Below are 11,093 nucleotides of genomic sequence, written 5' to 3' on the forward strand. Positions count from 1 at the left end.
CTTTGCTTGCAAACTTATCTCTCTTTGTTTTTGGAACGTGCACCCATGCAACACAACCGAACACACGAAGATGATCTACCTTTGGTTTTCCGCCGAACCACTTTTCATAGGGCGTGCTTTTCATCGCACTCGAAGACATTCTATTCTGCAAATAGCTAGCACACAAAACCGCTTCGCCCCAGTATTTCTTGTCCAATTTCGCACCCAACAACATGGCTGTTACCATTTCTTCCAGTGGAGTGGAGTGTATGGAGTGGATGTTTGCATTGATTTTTCATTACAAAACTCACCACCTCCGTCCGACCGTATGGTTTTCGATATTTTGCCAAACTGGTTACGCATAAGATTTACAAAATCGATGATTTTATCTGGAACTTCGGCCTTTGTTTTCACCAGGTAAACTGTTGTTTATCGGCTAAAATCGTCTATAAGTTTTGTGTTTAAAACTTATTTATTTTAGACACGTTAAAACTTCACACTTAACACAACACAATAAAAAAGGGACAACGTTAACAACGGGTAAGCCGCGCGCGCATGCATCGTCCGTGCTGGGTGCCGGGTGCCGAGAGAAAAGAAAGGAATCCCTTGATCCCCGCTTCGCTGAAGGATGCGACCGTCCGTGCGTGCGTGCGACCGAGACGACTATATCCGCTACACATCGGATGCTGTCAGTTCCCAGATAGCATCGAGTGTGCGGATAAGCTCTGGCCACAGCGTCTACAACATCTCCCCCTGCTAATTGAGCTGATAGGCTCCGAGCCGACGCGGAAGTCTTCTTACTCGAGAAGACCTGCGTGGCAAATCCATCACGTGCTGGCTGGTCCTACCGTCGTGACGGTTGGAAAAGTCGGACGAATGTAGCGATATGGATGTCGTCACAGGAACATCCTTCGGGGCGCTCGCTGCTGGCGATGGCATAGTGAGCAATGACGGTGGATGCGCGGCTGACTCACTTATGCTTGGTTCATCTACCGACTGGGTTGGTTCAGGCTGAAAAAACGAAGCCCGCTCCGCTAACAGTACATCAAGCGGCAGCTGATGTCCCTCAGGTGTACTACGAACCACACGTCGCCTTATTTGGTTTATATGGCGCCGGAGTAGACGTCCATCGCTCGCAATGACGTCATACATAACTCGTCCGCAGGTACGAACGATGTTTCCCGGTATCCACTTCAATGAGTTTCCGCGGAAAGACTTTGTAGAAACGAGTTCGCCAGGCTTAAAACTTCGAACTGAACTGGAGGATAAGGAAGGAGAAAGTGAGTGTGATGACGGGGGCCGCAACAGCTCCAGTGCTGTCCTGATGGGGCGGCCGAACATTTCCTCTGCTGGACTTTTCTGCTGGCTCAACTGCGCGTTTGGTGTTGATCGGTAGGTCATGAGGAAAAGCTCCAGAGCATCATCAAGGGATGTCTCGTCGCTTTGGATTTTCCGCAGTGTTCGTTTCAGCGTATCGACGAAACGCTCCGCCTGACCATTCGAGTGGAGTGGTGATGTGCTCGATTCCGTTGTTGTTGCAATACTCCTCAAACAGGCCGCTTGTAAATTGTGGACCGTTGTCGCTAACCAATGTTTCCGGCATACCGAAGCGAGCGAAGATGTTCCGTAGCATTGAAATAGTGGCAGATGTTGTTGTACTCGTTGTTTTGTAGATTTCAGGCCACTTGGAGAAGGCGTCAACCACGACTAAAAAGTAACAGCCTTCCAACGGCCCCGCGTAGTCTACGTGCACCCTACGCCAGACGCCCGTTGGTGTTGGCCATGCTGCTGGTGTAGCTCGAGGGGGGTGCTTTTGCGGCTGCCGAACAGGATTCACAACAGGCCACGTAGCTCACAATATCTTCATCGATCATTGGCCAATACAGGAAACTTCGCGCAATTGCCTTCATTCTCTGCATCCCCGGATGTCCCTTGTGCAGCTGTAGCAAGCATCGGGAACGCAGCTTCTCCGGGATGACCACTCTCTCCCCGAAAAGTATGCAACCCTCAACGGTTGAGAGGGATTCCTTCCTGTTGTGGTACCGTGCCAAATCTGCTCCGAAGGAAACGTCATGGGGCCATCCGTCTTGCACGTACTTATGGACCTTCCGGAGCAAAGGGTCAGCCTGCGTAGCTATTTCAACGTCTCTGAAACGTACTGGAAAGGAGCTAAGCGCATTAATGGCAACTGACCTAAAATCCTTCTCTAACTCCAGGCTGGCGATCACGTATTCGGCTTCAGGTTTCGCGTGATGCTGTAAGAGCCGAGATAACACATCGGCGTTTCCGAATGATCCTGTTGGCACGTACTCGATGTCCATGTCATAAAGCTGAAGAGTTAATGCAAACCTTTGCAGTCGGTTTGCTGTGTACGTCGGAATTCCTTTTTTACTGCCAAATATGCGGACTAGTGGTCGGTGATCGGTCTGCAGCGTGAAATGACGACCGTATATCATTCGGTGAAACTTGGTTACAGCAAAGATAATAGCGAGTACCTCTCTGTCGATTTCACTGTAGCCAATCTCCGCTTTGCTGAGTGCTCTTGATGCGTGTTGTACCACTTTTAGGGATCCGTCTGGGTATTTGTGGCATAGCGTTGCTCCTAAACCAATCGAAGATGCATCGGCGGACACAATAATGTCGAGCTCTGGATCGTAGTGTGTAAGCAGAAGTTCCGTGGATAAGAGTGTTTTAAACTGGTCGAACACTTTTTTGGCATTCTGGAGTCCACTGGAACACACTTCCGGCTAGCAGCAACTTATCCAGTGAGCTGTCATCCAGTGTAAACAGACGTGTGAAGTGCGCTCCGTGTAAACACGTGTTGCGAAAATTCGCCCCGATCCGACCACGCGTTCACTCAGGGTAGAGTAAAAACCAGCAATAAAGTGGTATAAACTGGTATAAACAGTTCGGAAAATTCGAATTCGCGTGTGAAAATTCGGAAACAATGACACATTCATGGGACAAACCGAGTTTTAATTTCTGAAGTGTCAACCAGCCAGATCCCCCCCCCCTCTCCCCCACCCGTTAGAAGTCTGCTGGAATAAAGCCGTGTGAACCGGACAGAAACGGCAGTAGTCGTTCCAGCCATGTCGTCGGGGCTGGGAGATGACGCCCACCTCCCGGCGACACGCGTTTTGCGCCCTCGGACGAGAGCGTCGTCGGTCGTATCATCCCAGGAGGAACGGATAACGCGTAAACCGACAGAAACGTCCGGTGAATGTTCGCAGGGGGGGGAGAACATGTGCATCTCCAGCGACGATGAGGAGTGTTTTGACGATTTGAACACGACGGTCGTCCCCAGGGTGCTCGTGGAGAGGCTTCAGCTGCCCAGGGTACGAGCAGGAGCCTGCATCGTCGGACACAGTAGCGGCATTGTTGCGGCAACTGAAGAGCTGCGACGAGCAGGTGGCAGGTATGCAGGCGAACCTCGATCGTCTGACTTCGCAAATTGCGCAGCTCATAGGGGAGCTATCCAGCACGCGCAAGGAGCTGGAGCTGTACCGACAGGGTACGCAGACGGTCGTGTCGATGCAGTCGGTGGAAGGCAGTAGTGCTCGTGGCTACTACGCTGCCATCACCGACGAGCAGCGCCCGTATGCCGAAGTGGTGGGCAGCAGCTCGGGGGTGCGCCAGCAGCGCAAGCGTGGCAAGCGCGGAGGAAACGCGCGGCCATCACAGCAGCAGCAGCAACAGCAACCACGACAGCAGCAGCAGCTCCGGCAGCAATGGCCTGCATTGCAGCAGCAGCAGCAGCCGCGACAGCAGCAGCAGCCACGACAGCAACAGTGGCAGCAGCAGCAGCAACAGCAGCAGCAGCAGCAGCAACAGCAGCAGCAGCGGCAACAGCAGCAACACCGCGAGAAGCAGCAGCAACAGCAGCAGCGGCAGACACAGCAGCAGCCGCAGCAGCAGCAGCACCGGCAGCCGCAGAAGCAGCAGCAGCGACAGCAACAACAGCAGCAACGTAGTTCGGTGCGACGCAGAGTGCGCCCGGATACAATTGAAGTCGCACCAGCTGAAGGTGTAACCTGGACGCAGGTATACCTGAAGCTGCGAACGGCTCCAGAGCTGGAGGAGGTCCGCACGGACATCGGGATGGGTCGTCGCACGGCACAGGGCCGTCTACGCGTCCCCATTAAGCGGACCGCCGACAGCGAAGCGCTTGCTGCTAAAATACAACGAGTCCTTGGCGAGACGGGAGTAGCACGAGTGCTCACCGAGATGGGAGAAGTCCTAATCACCCATGTCGACTCGCTGACCACAGTCGACGATGTGAAGGAAGCGATCCGGGCTAAACTCGGAGTGGCACCGGGCATCACTTTCGCCGACGTGTGGGAGCTGAGCAATGGCACGAAACGCGCTCGTGTCCGCCTCCCGTTGGCAAAAGCGCAACACCTACACGAGGCGAAACTGCCACTCTGCCAGTTCATCAGCGTGGCACATGAAGTTCCCCGTCGTCCCGTCAGCCAGCGCCGCTGCCTACGCTGTTTCGAAGTAGGACACATCGTGCGGGACTGCCACAACGAGCAGGACTTTCGAGGAAAGTGCTTCCGCTGTGGCAACGATGGCCATCTGGCGAAGGCTTGCTCTTTGGAGGCTAAGTGCCTCAAGTGTGGTGGCCCACACAGCATCGGCCACGCAAGTTGTGGCCAGCGGCTGACACCGTGTGTGTGAAGCAGCAGCTGCACTTGTTGCAGGCGAACCTGGGCGGTGGACGCACTGCCCAGGATTTCGTCCTTCAGTCCGCTCGGACGGAGCGGATCGACGTGTTGCTGCTTTCCGAGGTGTACCGGCCTCCGGAGAACAACGGAACGTAGTCAGTCGACTCGTCGGGGGTTGTAGCCGTGGTGGCTACTGGAGCACATCCCATCCAGCGTGTGTGGCGCAGCCCAACGCCTGGATTGGCGGCTGCTCAGATCGGCGGCATAGTGTTCGTGAGCTGCTGTGCTCCCCCCCGCCTCACCATCGACGAGTTTGAGCATTTTCTGGGGGCTCTGGAGCTGGAGACGCTTCCCCACACTCACGTCGTCGTAGCGGGCGACTTTAACGCCTGGCACGAGGAGTGGGGAAGTGAGCGCAACACCGTGCGAGGTGAGGAGCTGCTGTCCACCATCCAGCAGCTCGGGCTGAGGATACTCAACCGAGGTACAACCCCAACGTTCGTCGGGAACGGCGTTGCCACTCCCAGTGTCGTCGATGTATCATTCGCAAGCGAATCTATCGCTCGACATGACACCTGGACAGTGGCCCCTGATTCGTTGGCGCGGTTCTACACGGCATCCGACCACCGGTACCTTCTCTACACCGTCGGGCCGTCCTCCTCGCCTCAGCACCTGACTGAGCAGCAAAACCAACACCAACACCAGCGACAGCAGCAGCAGCAGCAGCAGCATCATCGGCAGCAGCAGCAGCAGCAGCAGCATCGACACCAGCGACGGAGTCCTCATCCCATCTCCCATCACCAGGGCAGGAGGTGGAAGGCCTCACAGCTCTCGGCCGAGGCGTTCCGGGTGGCACTGCGTGCAGCGAGCTTCGGGGAGCGTGCGGTCAGCCAGGAGGGAGGGTAGAGGTCATGCTCGAGGCTTGCGACGAAACGATGGCGCGGGTCACCACGTCGCACCGTGACCCCCATCGAGCCCTTTTCTGGTGGACACCGGAGCTCACGCGCCTTCGCGAGGAGTGTGCAGCCGCACGTGACCGGATGGTTGCCACGGTCGACCTGCAAGAGCGCAGCCTTGCAGCAGCGCACCACCGAACTGCGAGGCGGACGATGGAGAAGGCGATTCGGGCCAGCAAACGGGCAGAGTTTGACGAGCTTATTCGACTTGCGGAGAGAAATGAGTTCGGGGCAGGTTACCGTGCTGTCATGTCTCGGCTTCGTGGCAGCTACGTGCCACCGGAGACTGACAAAGAGGAACTGCTGCGCATTTCCGGGGACCTGTTTCCGACTCATCCACCTGTCGTCTGGCCGGAAGCGGAGGACATCGAGGACGGACAGTCGCTGACGCCTGTCACCGCGAACGAACTGCTGGACATCGTGGGATGCATGGCCAACCGGAAGGCACCGGGTCTGGACGGGATCCCCAACGCAGCCGTAAGGACAGCGATCAGGGAGTACCCGGAGGTTTTTCGCCGCCTATACCAGGACTGCCTGGAACGTGGCACGTTTCCTGCGCCGTGGAAGCGGCAGCGCCTGGTGCTGCTGCCCAAGCCAGGCAAACCTCCCGGGGAAAGCTCCTCGTACCGGCCGTTGTGCATGCTCGACGCACTCGGCAAGGTGCTGGAGCGCCTGATCCTGTCCCGGCTCAACGTCCATCTTGAGGATCCCGACGCTCCACGGCTATCGGAGCACCAGTACGGCTTCCGCAAGGGGCGATTCACCATCAGTGCGATCCAGCGTGTTGTCGAGGCTGGAAGGACGGCCATGTCCTTTCGCCGGACGAACCAGCGAGACAACCGCTGCCTGATGGTGATCGCATTGGACGTCCGCAACGCGTTCAACACCGCGTCCTGGCAGTCCAATGCGTTGCGTGAAAAAGGCGTCCCATCCGCACTAAGAAGAATGCTGAGGAGCTACTTCGAGGACCGGCGGTTGATCATCGAGACCAGCGAGGGCCCTGTCGAGCAGCCCATCAGCGCGGGGGTTCCACAGGGGTCCATCCTGGGCCCCACCCTGTGGAACGTGCTGTACGACGGGGTCCTGGAAGTGCCACTGCCACAAGGGACTGAATTAATCGGCTATGCCGATGACTTGGTTCTGCTCGTCCCGGCGGTGACTCCCGAAGCAGCGGCCACGACGGCGGAGGCAGCGATCGCGACCATCAGCAGCTGGATGTCCCGTCACCGTCTCGCCTTGGCGCTGGAAAAGACGGAGATGACGGTGATTTCAAGCCTGAAGCGGTTTCCGGCAGTCAGCGTCGTCATTGAGGGAGTAGCGGTTCCTGCATCCAGATCCATCCAGTATCTGGGCGTGTGGCTACTGGACCATTTGTCATGGCTCCCACACGTCGAGAAGGCAGCGGCGAAGGCGGAGAAGGTCGCCCAGGCGGTGACACGGCTTCTGCCGAATCACAGCGGCCCGAAAACGTCACGAGCCCGCCTACTGGCGGCTGTAGCGGACTCCATTCTTCGCTACGGAGCCTCAGTATGGTCGGAAGGCTTGGAAAGACGACAATGCCGCCGGCTTGTCAGTCGAGTACAACGCAAGATGGCGATTCGGGTCTGCAGAGCGTTCCGGACGGTGCGTGGTGAGACGGCAGTGCTGCTGGCCGGGCTGATCCCGATTTGCCGCCTTATGGACGAGGATAGTCGGGTGTACCGTCAACTACACCAGCAAGGCCGGGAAGGGACCAGCGAGCAGGTCCGAGCCAGCGAACGTGAACGGACCTACGCGATCTGGCAGGCGGAGTGGGACGCAGACGCCGACAGCAGTGAGGCTAGCCGGTACACGCGCTGGTCACACCGTGTGGTGCCGGACGTCAAAGCCTGGCAGTCACGGAAGCATGGAGACGTGACATTCCAGCTGACACAGGTGTTGTCCGGTCACGGATTTTTCCGAGACTACCTGTGCAGCAAGGGCTTCACGTCATCCCCGGACTGTCAGCGCTGCCCCGGTGTGGCCGAGACGGCCGAGCATGCAGTGTTCCACTGTCCACGGTTTGCTGCGATGCGCGAGGAGCTGTTGAGCGGGCCGGATCCGGTGTCTCCCGACAACATCCTCGACTGTCTCCTGGAGGGTCCCGATCATTGGAGCCGTGTGTGCGAGGCCGCACAACGCATCACGGACGAACTCCAGGACGATTGGAACGCCGAGCGGGAGATGCTGGCCGCGCAGGATGGTGCGGCGTCCCAGCGGGATAATTCGGTGGCAATAGCCCGCAATCAACGGCGAAATGCAGCTCGCCGAGCAGCAACTGCAGCACGACGAGAAGCGACACGAGGTGGGCGGCCGCCATCACCACCTCCATCACCAACGACCGAGGCACGCCGAGCAGCCGTACGCGAGCGAGTGGCTCGATGGCGGGCCCGACGGCGCGAGAGCCAAGTCGTCATACCTCGCAACCTGTTCGGTGTGCAGGACCGGGAAGATTCGAACAGCGACAGCGAGGAGGAGGCTCTCTCCAACTCCGGCCATACGGCGGCCGAAGCTGCGGCTGCCGCGGAGGCAGACACCTCCTCGCGCTAGTGGGTGGTGCGAGTGGTGATCTTGTGGCCCAGCGGGACAGCAGAGTGGGACCGTTATGAGACGGAAAAGGTTAGGATGGGCATTCGTTCTTCATAAAAAAGGGGAAAACGGAACAGTGATTAGTTAAGAAAATTATAGTAAAGAGAAAGTGCACGTGTGCACGGAACAGAAGGCCTGTACAAGGCAATAGAATATCCCCCTCGCAAACAACCCTCGCGGGTGATGAGGTGGATTGGGTGAGGGGATATTGGAAATGAAATAAAGTAACCCCGATTAAAAAAAAAAAAGGAACTTATCCAGTGGGTAACGCAAGTTACGCATGTTGAGGATGAACTTGGCGTAAAAGTTTATCGCTCCAATGAATGACCGAACGCCTGTGACATCTTTTGGAGGAGGTAGCTTCTTGATGGCGTCGATCTTGGCAGGGTCGGGTCGCAGGCCACGGCTGTCGATGATATGCCCCAGGTAGCGGATTTCCGGCTTGTTGAACGCACACTTTTCTCTCCGGATGGTAAACCCATAGTCCCTTATGCGCTTCAGGGTTTCTTCAAGGGCGGCATCGTGCTCCTCCTGCGTCTTTCCTCCGACGATTACGTCGTCCATGTAGGCGGAGACTCCATTAACACCAGCGAGCATTTTGTCCATTATTTGCTGAAAAGCACCAGGGGCCACTTTAATGCCTGGAGGGAGCCTGTTGTAGTAATAAAGGCCACGATGCGTGTTGATGGTAAGCAGGGGTAGGCTCTTTTCTTCTATTTACACCTGCAAGAATGCATCAGATAGGTCAATCTGAGTAAATGTTACGCAACGGGCTAACTTGGAAAAAATGTCTTGTGGTAATGGGAGTGGGTACTCTTGTGGGTGTAGTGCTGCATTCAGTCCGGTGCTGTAGTCTCCACATAGCCTTATTTTCCCGTTCGCTTCCCGAACGACAACGACTGGTGCTGCCCAATCCGAATAGTCACATGGGGTGATGATCCCCAGGCTCTCAAGTCGTTCTAGTTCCTTGTTGACAGCATCTTCCATCGCGTATGCGACCGGACGTTTCGGTCGAAAAACAGGTCTGCTATCCTGTCGCAGCTGTAAATGAATTTGTGCCTTGGTGCACAGGCCCGTTCCGCTAAAAACCGTTGGAAATTTGTCCTCCCATGACTGTGGTTCCGCTGTTCCTATGTGGTTGCAGTAGTTGTCCATCGGTACAGTTCCCAAGCCGAAAAGATGAATTAAATCCGCCCCGAATAACGACAGATCCGCCTTGGATACGCGGATTGTGGCTCGCTTGATTACGTTATTGAGAGTCACGTTGGCGTTGAACTCACCTTCAAGACCGAAAACTTCACCACTAGCTGCTTTCACTCTTACCTTGGGTGGACTGAGGTGAGGCTTACCCAACTGCTTCCATAAATGTTGGCTGATGACAGTGATGTCTGACCCTGTGTCCAGTTGTAGTCGAGCCGGCTTTCCTCCGATGAAGATGCTGACGAATTTCCGCTTCTGTTTTACGCTGCACACGTTTACTCGCACTACCCGGGATGCTACTGCACGACGATGACCGAACCGCGATCGTCCTCTGCGTCGGTGAGGCGAATTGCAGAAACCCTCTCGGTGACCCATACGTCCACAATCTCGACACTTGTTGGTTCGATAAGTGCAGTCACCGTTCCAATGAAGCGCTCCACAAAGCCAGCATGGGTTGCTAGGCTTAGAGGCTTCACTTCGGGGGGCTGGTTTGGGGTGACGCTCGTTGTTGCTGTTCCGGTGCCACTGGTGGTTTTTTCTTGCCTGCACTGCATGCACACGCTCACTGCCGTCCGTGGCGATCAATGCGCTATCCGCCTTCACACGAGTTAATCGTTGGCAATCCGCTGCAAGCTGCTCCAGCGTGGCGTTCTTTCTGTCCTCGATGGCGGCTAGCAATTTCATTCGTATGTCCTGCACGCTTTCATCCTTTAATCCACATACGAGAATGAGACACTTGAAATCTTCCTCCGTCATCGAAGAAAATTCCGCATCGACGCACGCTTTATTTACTCGGCAAGCAAATGCCAACAGATCCTCGGTGCGCGTTTTTGTAATATTGAAGCACTTGAACCGCTTGCTGAGCACTGACTCCATTTTGCCGAACAGGACGGTAAGCTTTTCCACCATTTCGTTGAAGCACAGGTCACGCGGTGCACGCGGCAAAATGAAATTGCTAAAACGGGCGTGTTCGGCGGTTCCGAGCTTTCGTCCCAGGAGCCGAACCTTGGCCGTGTCATCCAAACGGGAAGCATCCTCCTTGAACAGGTCTTCGTACCGTGTGTACCACGATTCGAACGTTACTCCTGCTTCTGGATCATACCGGAACTCGCTTATGTTGCCTGCAAGGGCTTCCAGTATTAATTCTGGATTGCTCGGTTTTGCCACTTGTTGTTGATCATGGGTCGGTGGCTGCTGCTGTTGCTGTTGCACGAGCTGAGATAGTAACTGCTGCTGTTGAGCCAATTGCTGTTGTAGAAGCTGCAGTGTTTGTTGCAGCGGTGACGGTTCCGACGGCACGTGTTGCGCTGTCTGGAGGTGAATGAACCTAGCGTTCAGGACCCCATTTTGTGAGAGACGGCGTTGCTCCTCGATGATTGGCGTCTCGTCTGGGCTGGACATTCTGTGGCGTTTTACTGCTCGTCGTCGAACGTTTCCACTATAACTCGTCGCCACTTTTGTGTTTTGGGTTTAAAACTTATTTACTTTAGACACGTTAAAACTTCACACTTAGCACAACACAATAAAAAAAAGGGACAACGTTAACAACAGGTAAGCCGCGCGCGCATGCATCGTCCGTGCTGGGTGCCGGGTGCCGAGAGAAAAGAAAGGAATCCCTTGACCCCCGCTTCGCTGAAGGATGCGACCGTCCGTGCGTGCGTGCGACCGAGACGACTATATCCGCTAC

At 55.9% G+C, this 11,093-nt stretch overlaps 2 protein-coding genes across 2 annotated transcripts; both read right to left on the reverse strand.

The window, feature by feature from the left end:
* Positions 1 to 8,440: 8,440 nt before the first annotated feature.
* LOC126564332 (uncharacterized) lies at positions 8,441 to 8,984 on the reverse strand. The gene has a single exon (XM_050221342.1). The coding sequence runs from the start codon at positions 8,810 to 8,812 to the stop codon at positions 8,441 to 8,443; it is 372 nt and encodes a 123-aa protein (XP_050077299.1). The 5' UTR covers positions 8,813 to 8,984.
* On the reverse strand, positions 8,924 to 10,807 carry LOC126564337 (uncharacterized protein K02A2.6-like). Its single transcript, XM_050221356.1, has one exon. The coding sequence runs from the start codon at positions 10,805 to 10,807 to the stop codon at positions 8,924 to 8,926; it is 1,884 nt and encodes a 627-aa protein (XP_050077313.1).
* Between the last annotated feature and the right edge of the window lie 286 nt (positions 10,808 to 11,093).

Source organism: Anopheles maculipalpis, chromosome X (genome assembly GCF_943734695.1).
Source record: "Anopheles maculipalpis chromosome X, idAnoMacuDA_375_x, whole genome shotgun sequence".
NCBI classification, from domain to species: Eukaryota; Metazoa; Arthropoda; class Insecta; order Diptera; family Culicidae; genus Anopheles; species Anopheles maculipalpis.